The 27,981-nt window shown below is 43.6% G+C and overlaps 1 protein-coding gene across 1 annotated transcript in view; it reads right to left on the reverse strand.

The window, feature by feature from the left end:
• Window positions 1-27,981, reverse strand: part of LOC142591494 (proteasome subunit beta type-5-like) — a 71,428-nt gene that overhangs the window by 43,225 nt on the left and 222 nt on the right. Inside the window, exons 2-4 of the mRNA XM_075703824.1 lie at window positions 27,793-27,943; window positions 12,446-12,557; window positions 7,248-7,347 (exon numbers count right to left, since the gene is read on the reverse strand). Coding sequence (XP_075559939.1) covers window positions 7,248-7,347; window positions 12,446-12,557; window positions 27,793-27,943 — 363 coding nt within the window. The remainder of the gene's footprint in view (window positions 1-7,247; window positions 7,348-12,445; window positions 12,558-27,792; window positions 27,944-27,981) is intronic.

Below are 27,981 nucleotides of genomic sequence, written 5' to 3' on the forward strand. Positions count from 1 at the left end.
GACAGGCTCTCGCATGCACGGCCCGGCGTGCTCACCTCCCCATCTAGCCACCATATCTCCGGCTTCAAATCTGCTGCTTCAGCTATCTCCTCCATACAGGAACAAGCAGACAAAGAGCAAATGATTGAAGGTCATGCCGGAGTCTTGCGATTGGCCGTGCCCTCCACGTGACTCTAGCGCAGTTTGCCATTGGTCCGGCACTTGCGTCGTCTGCTCGGCTCTTTGCACCTTGCGAGTCTGGGAGGCATGGCTTGCGGACGAGAGAAAGGAGAGCTAAGTGGCTCTTCTGGACCAAGCCCAGTGAGCCACTTGCGCCAGTAGAGCCCTGGACTAAGGGCCCAACCACGCTCGCATACTTTTCTTTTTTTGGAAAATAAACTTTTTCTTTCCTTCCTTCCTGGATGTCTCAACTCGCCGTGTCTTGATGTGTGAAAACGGAAAGTAGCATGCCCGATCCCAACGTTTGTGGACGTCTTAGACTCGTGGCCAAACATTCCGAGCATCGGCAATGCGGACTACGCAACCAAGATTCGTGCGCGGAATCCTCGGGCATGCAGCTAAGCCTTTCAGCATTTGGTGTTTCGGAATTCGTGACCAAGCATATCGTACACGCAATCCTCGGACCCGTGGCTAAGCATTTCGCGCATAGGAGTCTCGAACTCGGCAATCAAGCACATTGTGGGCGGATTTCTCTGACCCTCGCCTAAATATTTTGTGCATCGGCGCCTCTGACTGCGCGACTAAGCACATCGAGTGTCGACTCCTGGAGCCCGCGACTAGGAATTTAGTGCGTCTGCACATCGGACTGCACGACTAAGCACAGCGAGTGTCGAATCCTCAAGCCTGCGACTAGGAATTTAGCGCGTCGGCGCCTCGGACTGCGCGACTAGTACATCGAACGTCGACTCCTTGTATCTGTGGCTAGGCATTTCGCACATCGGCACCTCGGACCTGCAACCAAGCACACTGCGCGTTCACTCTATTATCATATTGTCTTGATAGCTCGTAACAATATCTATCATACCACCGCTTCATAAAGAGGACCTCGTCATGAGCTCTGTTCACTAGGCCCCTTGGGCTGGCACAGACACCTGGCTGCAGAAGTGATCGAGGCATCATACAAAAGTACAATTCTGGAAAGCACAGAGCAGCTGCATACCTATCACTAGCTCTCCGATTTTAAGTTCTACAGCCATTGTCATGTAAAGATGACTTGGGAGGCTGCTGACACTCAGAGCCTTCAATCAGTAACATGGTCAATTCTGCCAAAAGAAAAAAAAAAAAGCCTCACTAATTGTACTGGAGATGCTATCAATCGGGCAGCCTGCAGGTACAGGCTGCCTGAATGTACACTGGAACTATATTCATGCCCACACAGAGTTCTGCACCTCACTTGGTTTGAAACCCAGGCACCATGCTCTTTGTAGAGCAGCAGCAAATGCCATACAAAAAAAAAGGGGGGGGGGGGTGCAGACCAGAGGCCACATGTACAAGAAGCCCCCCCCCCCCCCACCACAAAACACCCCAAAAACCACAAATTTGGTGCCTTTAAGAGAACTGACAAGAAGGTAAAACTTTGAGAGCCGTTCTTTCAAAACTTCTTTTTTTGCCTTTCTGCTCAGTTTCTGGTGCTGATTTCGTTGTTACCGTTTAGAATATTTTGACTTTTTCTTTTGTTACATCCCTTGGGCTACAGTGCAGGTCGTGACATTCTCGCTTTTTTATCTCGATGCGAAGGTAACATAAAAAGTGACACTCAAAAAAAATTTGTGTTGTGAAAAAAAGAAAGAAAAAAAAAGGGCAAGAATGCCACAACCTTCAGCCTGCATTTAGCTATGCAGTCAATACTTAACAAGCCTTCTATCAGGTATTTTTATTTTTTTAAGTTCCCCAGGCTCTCCAGAAAGTTAGAGGGAGAAACATTCTGCTCTATAAAATTCACCAAAAGGATCTCAAGATATCGCTCTGATGCTTTTATGGAACCATCAGGGAGGCATTCTAAACATTTGTGCCAATTTTCATCAAAATCCATGAAGAAATAAGGAAGTTAATTTTTAAAGCCACGTCCTCCCTTAAGAAGCACAGCATTTTCGAGACAGCAGCTTGCAATTCCAGTGAGAAAAGAAGAGACCACCAGGGACCTCAGCCTGTCACTGTCAACTGTGAACAGCATTGTTTCCAAAGGACTGCGAATGCTCGAAAAGAAGCTGTTAGTACCGAACCTTCGGCCCAAACAGCAGATGGAAATCGCAAGCTTCATTCAGTGCGATTCACGCCTAAGAACACTTCAAAACAGTGTTAAACATTCAATCCAACCACCAGGTAGCGATAGTGAACTTTATTTAGTGAGTGCTCAGTAGTTTGTTGGCTTTCTATTTTATTTAAAATAAAGTTTTCTTTAAGAGTCCCTTTTTGCCTCATTAGAAGTGCTGCTACAAGTGTTATAGGATGTTAGATTTTCCCAGATCATGCATTCTTTTTCTGCAGTCCCTTAACAAGGGGGCCATACTGTAGTTTGTTATGATTGCCCACCCTCACAGCTCACACTGACCACCAGTAAAGGCAAGGGGTGTGCTCTTAGTGACCACTGAGTAAGGCAATGTAAAAGCCCTCTGTGTACTGCCAAAGGATTGCAAAATATTGTTCTCTGCCATATCTTCCTCAGCGAGATGACTGCTTTCTCTAATCCAGCTGTCAATGCTAATCCTTCTTTGCATGCTCAAGTAGTGATGCAACACGGCTTACAGTGTTACCCGAGTATGCTGGCGAAGTTCTGCAAGCTTGATTTTGTAAAATGCTCGCAAGAAGAGGAGAAAGGATGGCAAATTAAATTGATTGTTATATGGTCTCTTGACAGCACATCTGCACATTATTGCGACTGCAGTTGAAGGCCAACTGCAACAGAATTTTGCACCGTGCAAAAAGCCTTGTTTAGAGAGAACATGACACCAATTTCCTATATTGTGCCGAGCGAGCATGTATCTTCCAGTAAAGAACCGGTGTTTCAGCTGTGCATGCATGCAGGAAACTTCCGCTTTGCTCAGCTTGCCATGGCAATTGTTCAACTTGCAGCGGCTGAAACAATGCCTCTGTGGTGCCTATGTAGCTAGCTCTGTGGGGTGTCAAAGTGAATGGAGCAAGGAGCGCTCCGTATTGTTCTTCAGGTTCCTCAAGGAGCTCGTCAAGCGTAAGGCTTGGGAGATGAATGTCTGCAAGAAAGACTGGCACTCACCTGACGCTTTTGTATGGTTCTAGGAACACTTCATGAAACACAGCTACAACAATGATTTGCACCTGCTTGCCAAGTTTGGGATACCCGTGAAAATGCTGAGGCAGCGGCAAGACAGGATGCCGGCCGTGTTCGCGCACCAACCCATCCGGCAGGCAGTACCCCGGCCAAACGTCAGCCTTGCTATTTTTAAAATCAATATCGGGTGTAATATTGCAAGTTCAAGCGAAGGTTCAGCCAAACAGTACACTTCGCAAGATCCTTGCGCCGTGGACACATGTACATGGGAATTTGTTTACATATGCCCCCCGCAACTACAGAGGGAGAAAAAAAAATCTGGTGGGAAAGCATGGCAGCTTAACAAAATCATAGTTTTGTTGAGTATGGATCCAAGAAACATGCATGCATGGAATGCATGCCAGGCCATGCATGCCAGGAAACAATCTATGCACATAACAATTTGCATTGTGTGATGCAGCACGAGACTTCGTCTCCTGTGAACGGCTGACTAAGCAGTGCCGCACGTATGAAATATGAAAAATAAAGCTATGGTACTCTACAGTGCGGAAAGGCATCAGCAGCATTTCAGGCAACACCGATGTCGAAATCTATGTTGATCACGTTTACTACGCTGCCTTCATTTATGGCCTTCAAGATTTGTGACATCAGCCAACATGCACAAATCTCAGAGGCCATGTTTTATCACTTGAGCTGGTGGCAATGGGGTCAAAGTCAAAATGCACAGCGTATGTGATGCTGTCACTGCTTCTGCTGCTCAAATATTTGTCACTTGCTTCTTCGTGCAAGTTGGCGATGTCAAAGACAAGGCACGCAATGTCTGGAGTAACAAATGGCAGCTGTGCTCTGACCTCATGTGGTGTGGTGGCTGATGTCACAAATGGCATGGCAATATGGCGGTCGGTGGCTGAGGGCGGGGCTTGGAGCCGGCGAGTTCTAGCTCATATTTTGGACAGAAATGCGCTTCTACTGCCCAGTTTTTACATGTGTATAGCCATAATAAACCCTCTACTACAATTTGTTGTGGAAAAGCGCAAATTTTTTGGGTGACCGTGTCATGTCCCCTTTAGTATAGTGGAGATACAGAGGAGCATCTACGCAAAATTTTATACTTTAAGTATGAGTGGAAGAATCATGAAAGGCTCACAAAAGCAGACATTTGTTATACCAAAACTTAAAAAAAAAAAAAAAATTACTGCTTGCCAGAACTGACACATGACGTAGAATGCTCGGCATGACTTTCTAGATTGAGTGGTGCCTGTGGCTGCGTGCAGCGCACTGAAAAATTGTGGAGGCAATTTGCTGGGATTTGCGTCATAGCTGCTAACCACCATGTGCACACGTCATATACTTAGGTGTTGTTTAGAGGCTGCTAATATGAAAACTTTACAATTACCAGAACTGAGGCTTTTCCAAGATTGCTTCAGTGGTATATAGTACATACTATTTATTTATAACCAATTTAGTCAAAGTAAAATTTCATTGCAGTTGGCCTTTAACATGGCTGCTACCGTTGCACGTCGGGTGCGTGTGGATGCAAGCGCGCAGGCAATGCCTTGGTCTCACGGCTGTGAATGCTTGCAACAAGTGTGGTGAAGTGGAGACCCTCGAACACCTGCTCCTGTTGTGCAGTGCTTTCAAGGTACCCCAGGAGAAACTTCTGAGCTGCTACCGCGCGCACAGGCTGGCGGCCGACAGCGCCAAGATGATGATATGGCCACATGGCCCCCCTCACGTGTGGGAGGCAGCTCACAAAACAGTGTGTGGCTTGGTCAAACAGTCGGGCCTGGCCACCCTGCAGCTCTACACGACTTAGCAGTGCTGGTGCACAGGGCAGAGTGACAAACTCTTTGAAGAAAGTCGCTCACAAGCAAACAACTGATATTTTACTAAGTCACTATGTTGTACATACATAACAGTTCTTTACTTTATCCGCTTTCCCTGTACTAAGCAGCCCACAGCCTCTATTAAAGGGACTGACAACCAATTTTCATGGTATCCATTTTTTTTTGTGCAATGGAAAGCTTACCAGTCAGAGTGTCTAATCATGAAGTGGTAACACAGAAAACACTGCGGAACATTCCTTATCAGAATTTTCCAATCTGCAGTAAGTATGTAGTCGTTCACTGCAAGCATCCTGAAAACAGTGATAGGTGATCGTGATAGCAATTATGCGCCGGCATTGGTGGGAGGCAGACAAGTGCGGCCGCAGCTGCGAGAAAGTATTACTTTCTTTATCAAACCGATGTTTCTGCGATTATGTTTTTCAAAGTGTTAAATTATTTCTGCAATAAGAGCTACGTGTTTTTGTGGTTTCTTGTCCAACCGCTTTGGTAATGAACTAATCATGTATGTTTTTTAGCAAGCTCTCAAAAGTGAAGTGACGCTGCAGATCAGCTTATAGCCGTAGCCACACGTGTACTAATATTGTAGTGTTGCCACCCATTTATGGAACTAGTCGATAGCATTTTGTATCTCATAGGGAGAGCACAACTCTGGGTACTTACTTGCGAACTCGTGCACATGCAACAGCATTATGTGTGCTACTACGCATAGTGGGACATGTGTGCCACTCGTTAGTATGGATTTTTCTTTACCTCATAATACGCATAGAATAAACTGCAAGTGTATAATAATATACAAGCTGAAATTTTAAGCCATAAGTATGCTGAACTTAGTAACAGCAGACTTGGGTAATCTTGTATACTACATCCGGAGTACCACGATTTCACCCCCAGGCCACGCCACTTACTGGTTCTTGAGACTTTCTTCGCCAATTTAAAATTATAATTCCTAATTAAATCATGAAAAGCATGCTGGATTCTATCACTAAATTTCATTTTCATCAAGATCACAACACATTCTGGCCACTTGTCAGTTCCTTTAAGGTCTACAGACACTGCGAATATGCAGGAAAGACTAGCATAGCATCTGAAAAGCATGAACAGAAAAGGTGCAACATAGTCATATTTGCAACCCCTTCTGCATTTAACCGAACTTTAGTGGCATGATAGATAACATTACTTCTTTAGCCTCTTTAGTGCCACGCTTTTACCCAGAATTTTGACCAAAAATGGCCCGAATTTTTATTGCGAAATTTTTTTTACAAACACTGCTGAGAATGTTTTAGGTATTCATTTATTCAAAATCTTTACTATTGCAAAACTGAATCTTAACAGCACTGTACCATATACCGTGCGATCGGTATAAAAAGAAAACATTAAAATTTGTGTTTGCCTGCAGAGTACACACTGTAGTACTCCAATGGGTCACCTGTGTCCTCCACATCAAACATTGTAACTAGAGCCACCAAAAATGGGAAGTGAGACGGGCGTGGAGGGGATTTATTTACACCGAGTTCATACCAGCGCCTTGTGACATCAAAGTCACCAAAAGTGTAACTCTCAAAAGACCAGCCGAGTCCACTTAAAATCTCAGTGTCTTCAATCGAAGAGCAGTACACTTGAATCACTCGATTTTTCGTCAGCTTTTCTTTTTCACAAGGAAACCAACAAAGCTTCAGCTGCCGGTAGCACCATTTGAAAGAGCCAAGTTGCCAACCTGTTTATGTTAATCTGTAACAATAAACTCACTCGTGTTTGTGCTGCCCCACAGATTGTGTGCTTCCATTTACAAGAATTACGACAAAGCACCAAGACGAAACCAGCCTGTCCGTAGCATTGCTAGAAAATAACAAGTACCATCGCTCGTCCTTGGCCGTTTTTTACCAGAAACGCGTGGATGCACTCGGCTCGTCTAAGGCATAGAATAGGTTACCTAACAGCACCACTGAAAACTGCAGCAGCATAGTGATGAACAGTAATGAATGCTTCAACACTGGTGGTGTGATAATGCGGAAAGCCCATCCAAATGCCACTCTATACGGATGACAAAAAAGCGGTATCTTACTTGTGTTAGAGGGACCCTTTGAGGAAGGTGCATAAAGATATAGAGACAAGTGCCAATTTCAAATTGAAGACATTCAGAGCACTCAACTAACCAGAGAGAGCCCCATGCCCTTGTAGTTGTAAAGGATGTTTGCCAGTAGCTTGGACGCTGCTGCCACAGAGATCCGTTCTCGGTTTCTGAGTTCATATATGCTGTGAAAAGAGAAGGCAGGGAGGAAAGGAAAACGCGGTAAATGTTTGATACTGAAATGCCCCTTACAAGAAATGCAGATGGCCATTAAAGAAATAATGATAAATAAACGATAACACAAAACATATCATACACAAGGTCATACAGCAAGAAACTGACCACAATTTTTCATCCCCACTGGTAAAACAGTCATACATTTAGCACAAAATGCTATAGGGGGTGCACGAGGTGATCCATGATGGCCTGCACAGAGATTATCAGGATTGCAGAGTGCACGTTTGTGTCATAGCACGCCAAGCTTATTTCACCGGCTGCGAAAAAAGTTAGTGATGACGCTACATTTTTGCAAAGCAGATGTCTTTAGCAGACATGATGGAGCACGTTCAAACCTCTAAAAGAGAGAGAGAGAGAGAGAGAGAGAGAGAGAGAGAGAGAGAGAGAGAGAGAGAGAGAGAGAGAGAGAGAGAGAGGACAAGGAATTTCTGAACGCCGGCTATCTCATTCATTGCGGCATCCGTCAAGACGTGAAGCACTAAAGCTGCTACTATTCAAGGGCTGTTTGTACAGACATTGCACATTCAAGGCGAGCCTCGTAGGAATGCGAGTTTAGTTGCGATGAAGGCAGTCGTATCAATATGCATGAGCTTTTTGTTTTATTCTTCAGTCACACTGTCAGCGTGCCTTGCCACGCTGTGCACACCTCGCGTAAATACATAAATGGCATTCTCAAATTTATAACATTTCGCACCCTGCGCAAGTATAAATGACTATCATGCATACCCAGCATGGTGTGCTTGCTTGCTGCACGGTACACGGGCATTTTTGATTTCGCCCCCATCAAGATGAAAAAAAAAAAAAAGAAAGATGGGGTTTTACGTGCCAAAACTACTTTATGATTATGAGGCACGCCGTAGTGGAGGACTCCGGAAATTTTGACCACCTAGGGTTCTTTAACATGCACCTAAATCTAAGTACATGGGTGTTTTCGCATTTCGTCCCCATCCAAATGTGGCTGCCGTGGCCGGGATTCGATCCCGCGACCTTGTGCTCAGCAGCCTAACACCATAGCCACTGAGCAACCATGGCGGGTCCCATCAAAATGCAGCCATCGTGGTTGGGATCAAGAGAAATTACATTACTGCAAAACCAAAAGAGATAACCCACCCTGTTTCTGGAACAATTTTGTAGTGAACTATGGCAGGTCACGTGCAAGATACATAAAATAACATGTCCCGATTCTCGTCATTTTCACCTTTCATCGCGAAGCAGGAATGCAAGGATGCGGCATAGCTTCAATGTGGAGAAAAAAGTGGAGGTTGTCCAATGGTACCGAAAGGCCAGCAGCAATGTAAGATCGCATGCCAATTTGGGCTAGACCGAAAGCAAGTCAGGCAGTGGAACTGTGCTTATGAAACTTTCCTAAAGGAGTGTCACGGAAAAGGAAAGTTTAAGCACTTGTTGAACAGCGGTCGATCTGTGTTTTCCGAGGAGATTGATGACTGCCTTTTTTGAATTTCTGCAAGAAGAGAGAGTGGCGAGAAGGGCGGTTAGTAATCGTCTGCTACAAGAGCATGCAAGGAAGCTCGCATGGTCCAGCACCTGCTTGTCCTGGACCAGGCCCCAATCCCCAAGATCAACGTCATCTGCAAGGCCCTTACGTCAAAGGACATCGACATTGTGTTCATTCTGGGTGGCTGCACATTGATAGTGCAGCCAGCTAACGCGGGCTGGATGAAACCATTCAGGGACAGCATTCGGGAGACCTGGGCAAGCTTCGTTCGAGCTGGGGCAGTGACATCTAAAGGGAATCTTGAGAAGCCATCACGACAGGATGTTGTCAACTGTTTCCGAGGCTTGGGCAGCCGTGAGTGAGGAAGTTGTCGTGCGCTCCTTCAAGTGGTGCGGTATATCAACCGCCTCAATGGATCAGGGGCCTTATTCTGAAACGTTCGCCTCCCGCGATAGTTTTGCCGCCACGATAATCATGTTCAATAAATCAAGCGACTGCTTACCCGTGACGTCAGCGTGCACTACTAACATGCGCTATTGAACATTTCACATCACATGAGAGCATGCACCGTGCGAGTACTGAGTGGCTCGGGTGTGTTGTTTTCGAGTGTAGTGGCTGCAGTACGGGTTCTGCGCAGTGACTACTGTTGGTTACGGCCGCATTAGGTAAAATAAATTGAATAAGGAAGTGTGAAATGTTTATTTTAAATGAATTAACAAATATCGCCGCGAAAGAATGAGTGCAAGACTGCACCAAAAAGGCTACTATAAACTACCACCTATCTTATCTCTACTACACTCTACCACCAACCGAACGGCAAAATACATGTTCATTTATTCAATATATGTCGAGAGCACCCATCGACACCACGACGTTAAAATGACGTAGGCCGGAACTACGAGATGGCGCTGCTTATTTTCTGGTTTTGCTAAAAACCGCCAATCAGCACTCACTGTTGGCGGAGGCCTGGCCAAGGTGATAGTTTCACAGAAGGCGAGCATTTCAGAATATGGGCCCAGAAGACAGGAGAGCTTCATGAGCAGCTTGCTTTCGCAGTACCCCTTTCCGCTGTCCTACCAACCATGTTGAACACCCGCACATGAGGAGGTTGTCAACTTTTTGTATGAGAGTGACAGCGACTGTTTACTTGCCGGTTTTGACGATGAATGAATTCAGTGCTAACAAGCATGTGTTCATTCTTTGACTGCTATACATTCTCAACTTTTTTTTTTTTTCTGCACACTGAAAGTTTGCCCCCACGTTATATTTTCACTCGATTTTTTCTCAATGTTAGGTGGGCTATCTCTCGGGATTTTATGGTAGTTGCTTCTTTTGTTCTACCAAAGAGTGGCACTGCATAGTTCTTCAAGTGCGATAGATTAAAACGTTAAAAACCCGTCACAAAGCTACTGTGCCAAAAAGTAAGACTGGAAGAGTACTTGAAAATACAGTCACATGAACGTACGCAGTGTCGCAAATGGCCTGTTAAAGCTATCGACCACCTCTCAACATTAATGCACCATTCATTTTCTGCTGGCACTCGAAACCCAGAAACAGCTGCCTAATGGGTCTACAAGTAATCAACTGTTATGGTGACATTCTGACAGCCTTGCAACGTAGGGCATAGGTGCAGACTCGTTAGTTTGTCTTTTCATGTCATCTTGAACATCCCATTCACGTAAGCTACAGCCACAATGTCGTAAAACCTTAATGCTTATACTTTCGCGATCGATACAAACCTTCACTGGTGCCATCACATACTTGCCTATTGGGAGCTTTACTGCTTACTGCTTTTTAGACCCGCATCCGTCAAAAAGGGATTGAGACTCATTTCATCCTTCACCACTTGACTGGTGCTTTGAGCCACGCAACATATCCCGTTGTTTTTAAATGGTTTTATTTTCATGGTGTAAATACAAGCTGTCCACACATCAGAAACGCGACTGCAAAGACGGAGCCACATGGAAGCACTGTGGGGGTAATCCTTGAAGCATTTTTCGCAATGGCCACTTTGCGGCACAACCGTCTGTGTGCACTGTGAATAATGGAGAACATGCTTCCCCATGGTTGCTCTTTATGCACTATGCATTCTGCCATGGAAAGGTAAAAACCACGACACCAGCAAGAGGCATTCAGATCTCACTAACAAGAGCATTCGAGATAAGCAAAAAAAAAAAAAAAATACTTGGTGCTTATGGAACGCAACTTTGCACCATGAAAACCTTTGCCTTGGCTGATATTTTTAGGTAAGCGAGCTAATGGCTGTTTACTGAATAGTTGTGCATAGGATACAATATTATAGGATTGAAGCACTACTGGAAGTGTGCCAAAGTAAGGAATAATGCCCTGGAGTGATGTGAAAAAAAAGAAAAAAAGTTGCCATGCTTCCTGGCTTCTTTTTATCAAAGCACATTACTCAGTGCAGCACCAAACAGAACAGAGCACAGCACATATAGAAAGGAAAGGTGATGCTCGTCTAACTTGTACAGGAGTGACCTTATACAAAGCAGATATTTCTTTAACTGAAGACGTGTAGCAGTCACATGTGCACACATGGCCCTGTATGAAGGATATGTTTCTGCTATTTAAACCCTTGTTTTTACAAGTGAAATAAGTTTGGAAAGGGGGTTTGGCCTGTACTTTCCTACTAAGGGCAATTATTCTTTTGTGCCTCATACAATCAGGGTATTATCACCTACAATGTGAAGGATCTTTAGTTACGCAATTACCACAAGCCAATTGCATTTATAAGAATCATTTTTATTTTCTTTAGATGTGTAAAAAATGGGCCAGGAACCTGCCTCACTTAAGTCAGTTAAACTCACATTCAGGAAGCATCATGTTTACTGCAACAGTGGAGCTGCAAAAAAAGTATAAATGTACTTGAGCTGTTAGCACATGCTACTAATTTTATCAAAACCTTTTCTCAATGCAAACTGCTGCCACTTATTTATGAACTGAAGACAAAAAAGCATTGAAAGGGTATAACAATTAATTTGCTGGCACATACAGTTAAAAATGAATGTCAAGAGCACAAATTGTTGTAATGTTGTACAGTTAAAGGCAGCCGAAGACCAATCCGAGATAAACATTAACATCAATGGAATAACCCCCCCCCCCCCCCCACTACTAGCTACACCGCTAAAGAAGCAAGCCTGGCCCCTTCAATGGGCCCAGCTGACAGAATTACATGAACCTTGCCTAGGCCAAGCTGTGACCCAAGTGCTGGGAACAGCAGACCATAGCTGGAAGTGACCCCCCCCCCCCCAACACACACGCACATGCACACACACACATGCAATGAGCTTGTTTACAGCACCATTAGCATAAGAAAAAGAGGAACAACTTTGAAAGGGATACTACAGCTCATGGCAAGGAAACAAGGTGCTGTTAAATGAACAATCAGTTTCCAAACACCCTGCCACATGTCTATAGAACCTTGAAAAAGGTGCACCCAGCTTTCCATTGCAAAACCAGTCCTGGCCAAGGTACAGGCAGGGTCAGAAATGTTACGAATGGACAACTGCAGCTTCAGATGCTTGCCTTTCATCCTACAGTACACACAGAAATAAAACGAAAATGTATCCTACCGGCACCGCTCAGCAAGGACACGCTGCCAGTAGACACAGTCTGCAGCCCCGCCAGCCATGGTTCCCAGCAGGTATTTGTTGATCACGATAATCTTCTTCACCGTCTGTGAGCCTGTGCATAGGCAATGGTATTAAACTATAGCTATTGTTCAACTCGTGAAGCATATGAAGTCCCTGGTCAAGTCCTTGCCATTCATTGGACATGGAATGAGGATTAATTTTTGCAGAGTAGTTGCGTAAGCACTGTGCGTATGTCTTGTACTTCTTTGCGTCCATGTGTTTGCACTACACCAAAAAGCCTTCAAGATGACGTACCGACAAGCTCAAACCTCCACACTGATCAAATACTACCATATCAATTACCTACAGGCTGCAAATCAAAGCTGAAATATAGCAGCTTTTAATAATGAAAGATAAGACATGAAAATATGGCAGCTTAGTCTTTTATGATACATCATGCAATATTCTCTGGAATTTCAATTGACATAGTAGCTACTCATAGCAACGGACCAAAACAAGGCAGTAGGAGTGCTCAAATAGCAAGATTTAAATATAAAATTCCAGATTGCGTGGAGTACCTTTGATTAAAAAAAGCTTATTTAAATTACTTGATACATGTAATGCCATTTACAACCACACATTCGATCAATTGAGGAGCATGTAAATAAGAAATAACTAAAAGGTGATTATGATCATCTGGTGCACCGTAATAATGGCAGTAATGAAACAATAACATGTCACCAGTTGGGTTTGATGAATGAGTGAAGTGTAATACTGCAGCCCTGTACATTGCTTTAAAAGGATGCTAATGTGCCGAGATTATCCAAATAATACATTGCTGCACCTATATCGTGACAACTCGCAGACTGCTTAACCCCTTCCATGCCACAATATTATCCTAGATTGCGACACAAAATGGCCAAACTTTTTTACTGTGGAATCGTTTATGCAAAACTATGTAGATAGCATGCATTCACTTGGGAAATGGTGTCTTTGGCCAACAACTGCTGCTCTCCTGGAGCAGAATCATTTGAAACAGTCATCACTTGTACCAAGGGTTCCCCAGTAGACTACAATCAGTGTTGTTATTCCTTATATTTGAACATAAACAAATACGAATCAAATAGCAAAGATGATTGATTCGCATTTAAAACCACAGCGCAAGATAGACAGGAGCGCTGACTCCGCGCCGCTGTACAATGCATTAATTCAGGACAAATCGTGAAGCGGTGACGCCGGGCGTCTAGTTCCCTTCTTTGCTCTCTCCCTCCACTCCACTTCCTAGCGTTTCTCACCTGCTTTCTCCTCTCCTGAGCACGGCCAACTACTCTCCACAGCATTAAATGACAGCAAAAGCTGTTCGAGTGCACCATAAAATTCAGTTTAGCCAGAGCAATTTCCGCATCCAGAAAGAGTCAAGCTTCCGCCTTCATGGGACCGGCACAAGGTACGAAGAGAACTGGGCAACACAAAAGATGTCGCAAGAAAAGAAGCAAGCGAAGCATTTGTCTACTTGAACGACACCTAGATAAAAACTAATACAAAGCACCCTTGCCCTAAAGGCTTGTTTTCTCTGTATTCTGACATAGCTCGAGACCGTACAGACGGTCGTTGGGATACCCTTCCCCCATTTTCTTGTTTCGTTTTTCTTGCACAGTCTCTGTATTTTGTTTATTTGCCATGTTTCTGGTTCCTGTGCCTAGCACAATTTCATGTAACCTCCCTCAATGAAGGCACGGCATGGGGCCTATGAGGTATAATTCGCGTAAATTAATCAAGATGAAATGACACAAAACTCTCCACAAAACAGTACATATGCACGCTACTGGCGTCAGCGCATGCGCCGCGCAGACACACAACGAATGTGCAAGAGGTGCAGGAGCATGGCCAGGCTCGGCCTAGCGCTGTTGCTATAGCAATGGCTGAGAGCCAAGCTTCGCACCGCAGTTCACCCACTCCATCGGCTGATTTCTTTGCTGCTAATTATTGTGCCACCACAAGGAATACAATCAGTTAGTCAACGGTTGTCCTGTTCTATTTACTGTCCCTATCTCCGGGACAGGCCGCCATTGGAATCTGAACCTGGCAACGTTTAACGTTAGAACGTTATCCAGTGAGGCGAGTCTAGCAGTGTTATTGGAGGAATTAGAGGGTAGTAAATGGAATATAATAGGGCTCAGTGAGGTTAGGAGGACAAGAGAAGCATATACAGTGCTAAAAAGCGGGCACATACTGTGCTACCGGGGCTTAGCGGAGAGACGAGAACTAGGAGTCGGATTCCTGATTAATAAGGATATAGCTGGTAACATACAGGAATTCTATAGCATTAATGAGAGGGTGGCAGGTCTTGTTGTGAAACTTAATAAGAGGTACAAATTCAAGTTAGCACAGGTCTATGCCCCTACATCCAGTCATGATGACCAGGAAGTCGAAAGCTTTTATGAAGACGTGGAATCGGCGATGGGTAAAGTCAAAACAAAATACACTATACTGATGGGCGACTTCAATGCCAAGGTAGGCAAGAAGCAGGCTGGAGACAAGTCAGTGGGGGAATATGGCACAGGCTCTAGGAATAGCAGGGGAGAGTTATTAGTAGAATTTGCAGAACAGAATAATATGCAGATAATGAATACCTTCTTCCGCAAGCGGGTTAGCCGAAAGTGGACGTGGAGGAGCCCAAATGGCGAGACTAGAAATGAAATGCACTTCATACGCTGCGCTAACCCTGGCATCATACAAGATGTGGACGTGCTCGGCAAGGTGCATTGCAGTGACCATAGGATGGTAAGAACTCTAATTAGCCTAGACTTGGGGAGGGAACGGAAGAAATTGGTACGTAAGAAGCCAATTAATGAGTTAGCGGTAAGAGGGAAACTAGAGGAATTTCAGATCAAGCTACAGAACAGGTATTTGGCTTTAACTCGAACAGGACCTTAGCGTTGAAGCAATGAACGACAATCTTATGGGCATCATTAAGGAGTGTGCAATAGAAGTCGGTAATAACTCCGTTAGACAGGATACCAGTAAGCTATCGCAGGAGACGAAAGATCTGATCAAGAAACGCCATTGTATGAAAGCCTCTAACCCAACAGCTAGAATAGAACTGGCAGAAGTTTCGAAGTTAATCAACAAGCGTAAGACAGCTGACATAAGGAAGTATAATATGGATAGAATTGAACATGCTCTCAGGAATGGAGGAAGCCTAAAAGCAGTGAAGAAGAAACTAGGAATAGGCAAGAATGAGATGTATGCGTTAAGAGACAAAGCCGGCAATATTGTTACTAATATGGATGAGATAGTTCAAGTGGCTGAGGAGTTCTATAGAGATTTATACAGTAACAGTAGCACCCACGACGATAATGTGAGAGAGAATAGTCTAGAGGAATTCGAAATCCCACAGGTAACGCCGGAAGAAGTAAAGAAAGCCTTGGGAGCTATGCAAAGGGGGAAGGCAGCTGGGTAGGATCAGGTAACAGCAGACTTGTTGAAGGATGGTGGGAACATTGTTCTAGAAAGAATGACCACCCTATATACACAATGCCTCATGACCTCGAGCGTCCGGAATCCTGGAAGAACGCTAACATAATCCTAATCTATAAGAAAGGGAACGCCAAAGACTTGAAAAATTATAGACCGATCAGCTTACTGTCCGTTGCCTACAAAGTATTTACTAAGGTAATCGCAAATAGAATCAGGAACACCTTAGACTTCTGTCAACCAAAGGACCAGGCAGGATTCCGTAAAGGCTACTCAACAATAGACCATATTCACACTATCAATCAGGTGATAGAGAAATGTGCGGAATATAACCAACCCTTATATATAGCTTTCATTGATTATGAGAAAGCGTTTGATTCTGTCGAAACCTCAGCAGTCACGGAGGCATTACAGAATCAGGGTGTAGATGAGCCATATGTAAAAATACTGAAAGATATCTATAGCGGCTCTACAGCCACCATAGTCCTCCATAAAGAAAGCAACAAAATCCCAATAAAGAAAAGCGTCAGGCAGGGTGATACAATCTCTCCAATGCTATTCACAGCGTGTTTACAGGAGGTATTCAGAGACCGGGATTGGGAAGAATTGGGGATAAAAGTTGATGGAGAATACCTTAGCAACTTGCGATTCGCTGATGATATTGCCTTGCTTAGTAACTCAGGAAACCAATTGCAATGCATGCTCACTGACCTGGAGAGGCAAAGCAGAAGAGTGGGTCTAAAAATTAATCTGCAGAGAACTAAAGTAATGCTTAACAGTCTCGGAAGAGAACAGCAATTTACAATAGGCAGCGAGGCACTGGAAGTCGTAAGGGAATACATCTACTTAGGGCAGGTAGTGACGGCGGATCCGGATCATGAGACGGAAATAATCAGAAGAATAAGAATGGGCTGGAGTGCGTTTGGCAGGCATTCTCAGATCATGAACAGCAGGTTGCCATTATCCCTCAAGAGAAAAGTATATAATGGCTGTGTCTTACCAGTACTCACCTACGGGGCAGAAACCTGGAGGCTTACGAAAAGGGTTCTACTCAAATTGAGGACGACGCAACGAGCTATGGAAAGAAGAATGATGGGTGTAACGTTAAGGGATAAGAAAAGAGCAGATTGGGTGAGGGAACAAACGCGGGTTAATGACATCTTAGTTGAAATCAAGAAAAAGAAATGGGCATGGGCAGGACATGTAATGAGGAGGGAAGATAACCAATGGTCATTAAGGGTTACGGACTGGATTCCAAGGGAAGGGAAGCGTAGCAGGGGGCGGCAGAAAGTTAGGTGGGCGGATGAGATTAAGAAGTTTGCAGGGACAACATGGCCATAATTAGTATATGACCGGGGTAGTTGGAGAAGTATGGGAGAGGCCTTTGCCATGCAGTGGGCGTAACTAGGCTGATGATGATGACGATGATGTCCTTAGGCCATTTCAGTAAGAAAGCCAAATGCACCACTGCTACAAGGCTAATATTTTCACTACTGAAATCGGACACGAGCAAAAAATCATACTTCCTGGTGTCAGAACTACTAACAGTAGTAAGCAAGCCGTAAATACGAGGCATTTCCCATTATGATATTAAAACTTGGCAGGTATACATAATTATGTTCAGAATTCTGAAGATGTGATTATATTCGAGATATACGAGGCAATTCCAGGTAAGAAGAAGGTTTCACACAATCAGAACTTTTTTAATTTTTACAGCGCTAACAAAGTGCAAAGCAACTGGTACTATGGAGAAGACTAAAAATTTCAAGAGAAGGAAAGTTTCATTTTATCTTGATATAATGGCACACTTTCACTGTCAATACTTCACCCAGGAGTTAAATAATATAGCTAACAACATTTGACGGATCTAAGAACAACCTTAAAGTTGTATGACACAAAGATAATGTGGTGGACATAAGACAGATAAAAGAAAAAGAAAAAAAAAAGGAAATTCTTAAATGCACAAAAGAAAAATTATTTCAGTTGTACTAGCCATATTACTTTTTTCTAATACAAAAAAAAAAAAAAACACTTTTACCATGAGAAGATGCTTGACACAGATATAGGCAAAAACGAAAGCTGGTGGCGATGCCACCTTGCAGTTTCCACACCCGCTTGGCGTGATGTCATAAATTTTGATTGCATCTGCTCAGGCTTAGTAATTTTTTGATCAGTAACAATCGAATGCATTAATGTAGAGACTTGGCTAGTTCCAAGAACTTTTACAAGGCGGAAGTGGCCAAAATACGAAAAAGTAATTTGAAATCCCTGATGTCATGCTGGCACAGGACAAAAAAGGAGAAAGAGGGGGGGGGGGGGGAGGGTTAAGATAAAATGTTCATTTTATCATAAAAAATCAACCTATTACCACAAAAGTAACTAATATATAGTTATGAAGTAATACTTTGTATGTCGACAGTGGTTTAGTGTTTCTGTTCAGTTCACAGAGTATGGGGCTTCAAGTCCTTGAATGTGCGACTGAGTCTCATTTACGTCAACTTTTACTGCAATCACTGAAGCCTTCCATTATGTTGGGCATGGCTTCGCATAGCGTGTGCCGAGCACGACTCCTCATAATATTCTCGAAGAAGGAGGTAGTCACCATGTCTTATCGTAAACCATTCTTGCAGCAGCTGCAAGTCATACCAAAAATGTGTCATTGAAGCCTGAACATCTGCTGCCATATCGCAAGTTCTTCCCTCCTTCACCATGCACTTATTTGCATTCAACATGGGACAAGCCTAGTTCTCTGCTGTCGCTTCTTACAGAACACACCTTTCACCTTTTGCCTATTATCCAGTGTTGGCTTTAAGTGAAGTTGTCACATCACAGCCTGTGACTAAGGCTTTACTTGCTAACTGGGCTAACTGACTCGCGTGTTGTTTGGTTGTGATACAGTGAACTCTCCTTAAAACGAACTCGGTTAAGGCGAAAGTATCCCTGTAGCCATCTTGCGTGTAGTTCAGATTCTCCGACTAGACGATGCCACTCAGTTACGTTTCGAAAAAGGGAACAAAATCTCCTCTTAGCTGTCGCAACATGCTCCGGTCTGACCAGGTTGTGACACTGCAACAGGTGATCTGCTGCAGTTGAGAAAAGTATCCCCCATCTCCCTTCGTTTCAGGACAAGTTGTGCCAGGCATCACTGTTTTGTTGCTGCGCGTGGTGGCCTTCTCACGGCTGACGCTTTCAATAGTGGCTCGGTTGAACCTTTCTATGTGTAATATGGTCAGTGCTGCTGATCGATTGTGGCTATAGGCGTGGCAAGTGGTTAGTCACTGCTACTTTATGACGTTGCTGTCACGTGAGTGCGGGTCGCTGCTGCGGAAACCGTCTCGGTTGATGGCATGCTGACTGCAGTGCTCACTGCCCTGGCAGAACACAACACTAGCTGTAATAATGGAGACAAACTGAGACTGAAATCGACGGAACCTTGAATGACATTGATCGTCAACTAGTTTTGTTTCTTTTTCTTCCTAGTGTCTACTTTTCTTTTTTTCAGCATCCTCCAAAGTACAGACCCGCTAAACGAAGGTTTTAGGCTTGAAATGATAAATATAGCTTTGCACCTCTGAACAGATAGATAAATAAAAGAAAAAGAATGGAAAGAAATTGCTATTGACCGCAGTAGATATCTAGCACAGTCTGCTGACACCTGAACAGCATTCAGCAGCGGGAGAGGGTTGGGGGTAAAACAGTAAGGGGAGAGGTTAGTATAGAGCAAAAAAGAACTACTTTACAACAGAGCGACTAAGTAAAAAAAAAAAGGCTGTTTGTGCAGCGACTTCCTCGAGAAGGTTTGCCATCGGCACTCTTAGGTCCTATGGAAAAGCCGGGTGTTGAGGCCTGACTGCTAGAGGAAGTCGGAGTGTTTGTAAGCTACCCCGGAACATGTGCAGGTGCATAGAAATTAGAGTTGTTTGCACTACTGACACCAATTTTGTTGCGACTGTAATATAGTATGGGTATCGCACATGTATGGGTATCGTGGTTTGCAAGCTGCATGAACATGAATAGGGATTAGAGTAACATCGGCCATGTTCTGGTGCAAGAGTGCCAGCTCCTGCAATCACCGAAGCTAATCAGTGTTGATCTGAGCTAGTACATGAGAGGGAAACCCCTTCCAGGAACGCCAACTGATGATAGCTTTGCCTCCCGCGAAACAGTTCGAATGTGCGCTTTGTGCGATACAGTTACGGTAATGGCCATGAGAAATGTCCCCTTCCTCCACAATACTAACAATTCCTCACCACCAAGAATGCACCACAAACTCAAGGAAGACGAGCAGACGCTATCCACACAAAGGTCGGGGTAAGCGGACACTGCAGCCAGGAAGCACCCCTGCTCCCTGTCGATGCTCTGCTTCCCTTCTTGCGTGCACGGGCCTGCCTTCTCCCCTTCTGAAGGACTTGTGTTTGCTATGGTCCCATGAGCCAGCCAAATGGGTTTAGGCACTCGTCGGCGTGTAAAAGCATGTGGACAAAGCTGTTGCAATGTTTGTCATCAGTATGTGCAGTGCTCGAGCACCAATACGCAGATGTGATAAATAGCAGAGATTTGCTCTCTGTACCACCCACAAACGAAGCACAGACGGCAGCACTCGAGGACATGGAGTCACGTGATCAAATCGAGATTGTGAAATCTTTACTAACCAAAATACAAGCTGGCTGTAACAATTCATAATGGTAATGACAGCACTCGTGTTCTTTTATTCTGTCAGTGTCTGCGGTTGCACTACCCTCATGTATGAAGCTGGCTATCACTTTGCGACCCGTGCAAGCGTGAACAAATGTTTCCAACCACAGGCTATTGTTTTGAAATTTGAGGCTCCAGTTATGTTCAATCATTTTTCTTGTTCCTCAATGAGGTGCATATTTACTGTTCTTTCCCATTTCATTTGAAACAGTTCAGAAAACCTTGTTTTCCAGCCGTTCACTTTGCCAGGCATATAAAAACGTTGGTATGTGCACCAACTTTTGTCAGTAATTTGTGGAAAATGCTAGACAGCACCATGCCCGAAGAGAAGAATGAAATCGGAACGTAAGCGTGGCACCTGGGGCGTAGGACACAGTGGCTGCATGATCCTGTCCAAATTGTCACCTCCTGCCCATCCACCTACTCCCCCCGCCCCACCCCTTTCTCTTTCCAACGATGTCTTGCCATCGCGGCCACAAGGGAGAAGAGAACCGGTCGGTTCTAAATTCACGTCCAGCAGCACCTTTGTTTTGTCACATGCCATTACTGCGGTTTTATGGAAACTGCCAGTTGTGCCGTAAGTTGACACAACCTGAAGAGCGCCAGTCCCCAGGGAGTGCTCTCTGTGCTCCTCTCTCCCTAGGCCTGCATCTTTCGAGGTAGCACTGCGGTGTGCTACAGAGAATCTACACTACAGCATAGATTCTTTTTTAACGCGACAGCGTGAAGGAGCTCGTGTCGCAGAAAAGCCGGTATCGTCGGCCGTGAGCGAAAAATCCCGGAAGGCAATTCATAAATAAAAACAACTTGCAAGATGGGCTGGGTGGGAATTGAACCAGGATCTCCGGAGTGCGAGACTGAGACGCTACCACTCAGCCATGAGTTGGATGGTTCAAGGAGGGGCAAAAACGCCTCTAGTGAATGCGGTGTTGCCTTAGAAACGTGCCGTAGAAAGTTATACTGCCGTGTATATCGGTAATTATGAGCATGTAAATTACAGAAGTCGCAGTTAAACGTGTAGCGAAGTACGTTTCCGCTACATTTCTTCTGTGCTTGCCGCACACGCAGAGCCATCTTGCGGCAAACACAGAAGACCCCCTCCTCGCAATGTACAGCACTGTTCTGACAGGTGGCGCGCTACTCGCCCGCTTCTCGCCTTCGTCTCGTTTGAGCACATTGGGGCTGTGTGGAGACCGGTGTGAGGTGCGTTGCCGCCCGGCTATCCGTGCTGATCACGACGTTTGGCTCGCGTAGATCATTTCCCCCTCCGAAACACTGAGTTCTTTGGTTCGTGCCGCTTGCTCAGGCGAACGTTTCGTTGCCACGCCGAACGCTGCGTTGCTTGGTGCTCACCACGTGATTGATGGGTGCAAAGTTCGATGCAGGACGCCTCATAAGTGATCGCTGCGCCATAGCGCATTGTCTTACACCCCTTGGCGGGTCGACGGGAGCGCTGTAGCGTTCCATTCTTGAAGGCGAAGCTTAAGCGTCCTCATTTTTTTTTCTTAGCCCTTTGCGCTCTTCACTAGTGAAAACTTTACCCCGACTTTTGTTAGTAAATGCTGATTACTGTTCTTTGAGCACTTTCCAATTAACACACACATACATGTGTGTGTGTATGTGTGTGCGTGTGGGTCATTTCATCTCAAGTGTAGACGTTTTTTCAACCATCTTTGATTCTGCTGCAAAAAAATCATACTGTTTTGCCTCAATGGGGGAAGTGACACAACCAATTATTTTTTGAAAAAATTTTAATGCCGTGAGGACGCTTCGAAGGTTGCGCACACAAATGAAACTATCCCAGGCAGAAAAATTTCTACGAAGTTATTGCTTTGACCTGTTACTGCGAATATTTTTCTATAATGTCGCCAGATGGTACTCTTTCACGACTAGTGTCATTTATTACTTTTTGTTTTAATTTACATAATCGTTAGCCGTAAGAAAAAGCCGACAGTTGCCCCTTGTTTAATATTTTTTTATAAAAGTAACTCTTTCCATGAGGAATGCATTCACAGTATGGGCTTGGTATGTGTGTATACTAGATGATAAATATACTCTGATAAGAAATAAAACCTAAACATTTGCTTAATTTGAAGGCAAAAATGAAAAAAATTACATTCTGACTCAATTTGTGGCTTCATTTTCACAATGTAGCGTTCCAAGTAAAAATATGGCTTAGTCAGCATTGCATTGCATGCTTTGCTGCCTATCTATGTAAAAACATTTAAAGGATTAAATTTTGTTTTTAGCGAGAAAAAAAATTTTAGAACTGCACAATCGCAAGGTTGTGCGGAGCATCTCTTTGTTTCGCCTTCACTGCATAGCTCGTCAGTCGGCATTTCAGCCTGGCTCATTTTACATATTTCTTCTTTTTCTTTTTGAATATAAGGTCTTCTTTGGCGACTTCAGGTTGATTTTGGGTTCGTGGGGACTGAGTTTCTGGCCACTGTCATCTTGTAAAATTACATGATTTCAGGCCTTCTAGTGCACGTAGGACAAGAAAATAGGCATCAGAGTTAAGCTTGGAACGAAAAAGATGCACAAGTTAGCGTACAACTATATACGAACAAGTTATAACGCACAGAAGCGCCAAACGTCCATCACAGACTGGATCAAACCTAGCAAGAGTACACTTGAAGACAGTTTTCTATTAAGTTCAGCTAAATAAATGCTTATGTAATTTTTGCCCTGTTGTAAGCCTACTTCATTTATCATTTTGGAAGCACCTGTTCGTGTTGCAAATTTTTGTTCCGATAAGCTGAACTTGTGATAAGTTCGATGCAGGACGCCTCATAAGTGATCGCTGCGCCATAGCGCATTGTCTTACACCCCTTGGCGGGTCGACGGGAGCGCTGTAGCGTTCCATTCTTGAAGGCGAAGCTTAAGCGTCCTCATTTTTTTTTCTTAGCCCTTTGCGCTCTTCACTAGTGAAAACTTTACCCCGACTTTTGTTAGTAAATGCTGATTACTGTTCTTTGAGCACTTTCCAATTAACACACACATACATGTGTGTGTGTATGTGTGTGCGTGTGGGTCATTTCATCTCAAGTGTAGACGTTTTTTCAACCATCTTTGATTCTGCTGCAAAAAAATCATACTGTTTTGCCTCAATGGGGGAAGTGACACAACCAATTATTTTTTGAAAAAATTTTAATGCCGTGAGGACGCTTCGAAGGTTGCGCACACAAATGAAACTATCCCAGGCAGAAAAATTTCTACGAAGTTATTGCTTTGACCTGTTACTGCGAATATTTTTCTATAATGTCGCCAGATGGTACTCTTTCACGACTAGTGTCATTTATTACTTTTTGTTTTAATTTACATAATCGTTAGCCGTAAGAAAAAGCCGACAGTTGCCCCTTGTTTAATATTTTTTTATAAAAGTAACTCTTTCCATGAGGAATGCATTCACAGTATGGGCTTGGTATGTGTGTATACTAGATGATAAATATACTCTGATAAGAAATAAAACCTAAACATTTGCTTAATTTGAAGGCAAAAATGAAAAAAATTACATTCTGACTCAATTTGTGGCTTCATTTTCACAATGTAGCGTTCCAAGTAAAAATATGGCTTAGTCAGCATTGCATTGCATGCTTTGCTGCCTATCTATGTAAAAACATTTAAAGGATTAAATTTTGTTTTTAGCGAGAAAAAAAATTTTAGAACTGCACAATCGCAAGGTTGTGCGGAGCATCTCTTTGTTTCGCCTTCACTGCATAGCTCGTCAGTCGGCATTTCAGCCTGGCTCATTTTACATATTTCTTCTTTTTCTTTTTGAATATAAGGTCTTCTTTGGCGACTTCAGGTTGATTTTGGGTTCGTGGGGACTGAGTTTCTGGCCACTGTCATCTTGTAAAATTACATGATTTCAGGCCTTCTAGTGCACGTAGGACAAGAAAATAGGCATCAGAGTTAAGCTTGGAACGAAAAAGATGCACAAGTTAGCGTACAACTATATACGAACAAGTTATAACGCACAGAAGCGCCAAACGTCCATCACAGACTGGATCAAACCTAGCAAGAGTACACTTGAAGACAGTTTTCTATTAAGTTCAGCTAAATAAATGCTTATGTAATTTTTGCCCTGTTGTAAGCCTACTTCATTTATCATTTTGGAAGCACCTGTTCGTGTTGCAAATTTTTGTTCCGATAAGCTGAACTTGTGATAAGACGAACAAATTTTCATGGCCCCTTCGAGTTAGTCATAAAGGGATCTACTGCACCATGTAACCTCCATCATCTGTGTCCGATTTCTGTGATGCAACAAGGAAACCTGACGAGGTGTCGTAGAAATTTTTTTATATACTGGAAGTTGTAAAACTCAGTCCAGGGAGCATCCTAGCACAAGAATATAAAAGGTTTAGTAATAATAGTGAATATTGAGACAAATTAAATGTTGCGTTGGGGCTCCCATGTGATGGGCTTCCTTACATGGGAGCCCATCTGCTCAAGGGAGCCTCATACGGGGCTCCCTTGCATTAGGGCTTCCATATCGGAGCCGACATCCCATGTAATGTTTATGTTATGACAAGGGTCCTGGATTTTTGGATTAATCAGATAAAATCCAAGAAACACTTACCTGCAAAAAAATTTATGATCCAGGTTTATCCGAAAAACTGAATTTTGGGGCCCTCAGTTATGATCATGTGACCGTGCCCCAATCACACTCACGTGAAAAAAAAGAAGAAAAAAAAAAAGCAGGCGGTGCCCATCGTGACAACAAACCCTTCGCACACTCTGCATCTGAAGCTGAGGCTCCTAGATAAAAATTTAAACAAACTGCTCCGATAATTAGGGACTGGAAACTGAGTTTACCCTTTTACACAATGTGGACTGTCTTCTTGCCATGTGCCTGCAGGTGCCACTAAATCAACGGAATGACAAACCTGTGACAGCCTTTGTATGGATGTTGACTGCACACTTGACATTGTAGATGAGGAGAGAAGCGCTGTGAATTCATGAACAGCTTCCGAGCGTACTATGTCGCTATTGCAGAAAAGTTAAATAGTACTGTGCACCAAAAAATCCATCACGATTTGAACACCAGCAAGTCACTCTAGTATCACGCTCCTATGATGAACCCAAACACAGTTTTCTTCCATTTTACCAAGAGCATGACACTACCTTGCTGTCAAAAGGGTTCCTGGCATATCAGGTGCTGTGGAAGGAATTATTGAGCCCATAGTTTTCTGCAGGATGAATGCCCTACACTGGTCTGCCCTTTCACATGCTGCACTGGATCTACAGGCTTTTCGAGTATCCAGCGCGAAAGTTGCAACGGTGTTCTTGATGTTTTGTTCTGTAAATCGAGAAAATAGTGCTGCAATGAACGATTCCAGCATCACTAACTATGCATTTATGTTCTTTTTTGTAATAAAGTTTGCCCTGTGACTAAGTTGTTAATTTAATGAAAGCGTGGACGCCTTTCTCATGCATAAATTGCAGTAGCGGTATGGCAAAGTTTAGAGAGAGAGAGAGAGCATCACTAACTATGCATTTATGTTCTTTTTTGTAATAAAGCTTGCCCTGTGACTAAGTTGTTAATTTAATGAAAGCGTGGACGCCTTTCTCATGCATAAATTGCAGTAGCGGCATGGCAAAGTTTAGAGAGAGAGAGAGAAAGAGAAAATAAGAGGGGGCCGAGAAACTTCCAAATTTCTTTGTGCCATAAAAGAAATGTCCAATAAACTTAGATTAAAAATAAACTCTGAAAAACGACCTCCGATTTTGCACCACATAAGCTCTAAACATGCAGAACACTCGTTATGAGTCGGGCCTCACTTTTTCTCGCTTGCTGCATGGTGCACTTGCATTAGCGGTTTGTGCATGCCGTGTTTGACAAAAATCCCCGTGTTCATGTTTCTGCTGGCAATTTATGTGCTGTAGGTGGCACATATTAAGGTCACTAGATAAAAAGTTTCGAGGTAGTGCCCTTCTTTCATCTAGTTGCTGTCCTCTTCATCATCATGCTCTCTTGCCTTGCGCGTGCATGATTGGCTTAATGGGGTTAGGTGGCATTTCCACATGACTGCAATTATCACTAGCGCCCCTAAAAGATTCCAAAGTATTTTTTTCATGTGGCATGGTTTACAAATAAAGATTTACTGCACAGAATACAATTTCAAAATTAGTACTGATAATAAATGTAGTACGACACCAAGAAGCTACTTGTTTATGATTTCATGTTGAGAAGCCTAAAACCTTTTGGGAGCACTTGCAGCGCTCCATGTTGGAGGTGGGAGTACTGCGCTACCTTGAAGCTTGTCTAGGGACCTAACGCGTGTTATGAAGAGGAGACACCTGTGACATTTTTGTTGACAGGAATAGTGGCTGATCTGAGGAGGAGGGTGTGCACGGTTTTGTTTGAATTCTACGCATTTTCGTGGTACACATAGGGGTACAATACTTAGCAGACACTATTGTCACTCCATCATCTACTACAGCACTTGTCTGTTTGCATTGCCCAATCTGGTAAGAGCACTTTAATGCTTGTACAAGGCATAAATTTGTCAAAAATTAGCCAGAATTAAATATAATAATATTGGACAACATTATAATGGTGCAAATATGTCATTTAAATTTCACTCGAATCAGGCCAGCACATCAAATGTTCATTTCCTTGCACTTATTGACAGTACCATCTTCTTAAACATACAAAAGACTTTGTATACAAAGGAACACAAGGGCTAAAAACAAGAAAAAAAAACTGCATTGTGCGTTACAAATTCAATAAAGCAAACAGGCTTTTTACGTGTTAACTCATCACTTACAAGGTTAAATGTGAACGAAAAAAAGACTTTAGCGTAGCAGCAACATGTCATGATTGCTCGCGCATGCAAACAACCATGACAGTGAAGCCTCAACGCATTAATTCACTCGAAACTTCTAAGTATGACTACAGCGAACTAATTTAGTTCAGTATAGATATGACACTCAAAATGCCATGAGACAATCTGCGATGTAACTAAAGTACAGGCACTGAAAAGAAAACGAGTATAAATGATGAATCATGTATCATGACCAAGCTGTGCATCAGCACTCGTGCAATGTGACAAAACAGGCTTTGTTAACGTCGGTGCTTTGAAGCGATACATTTGTCTTTAATAACTAGAAGCAATTTGCACGCAATATTAACGAAATTTTGAACTGGACGCGTCATGTTTCGCGCTTACCGATATATTCTCCACCGGTGGCTCGGGAGTCCGCCGCCACGATAACTCCACCCTTGTACTTGAACGCCAGCGTAGTCGTACCCTTGTCGTAGTGGATCTTGATCTGCTTTCCAGAATCATCTTTCAACAGCGCTGCCATTCCTTCCCGAGGCTGCGCATCATACCGGTAACACCGTCAGCAAAGAAAAC

Source organism: Dermacentor variabilis, chromosome 1 (assembly GCF_050947875.1).
Source record: "Dermacentor variabilis isolate Ectoservices chromosome 1, ASM5094787v1, whole genome shotgun sequence".
In the NCBI taxonomy this organism is placed as follows: Eukaryota; Metazoa; Arthropoda; class Arachnida; order Ixodida; family Ixodidae; genus Dermacentor; species Dermacentor variabilis.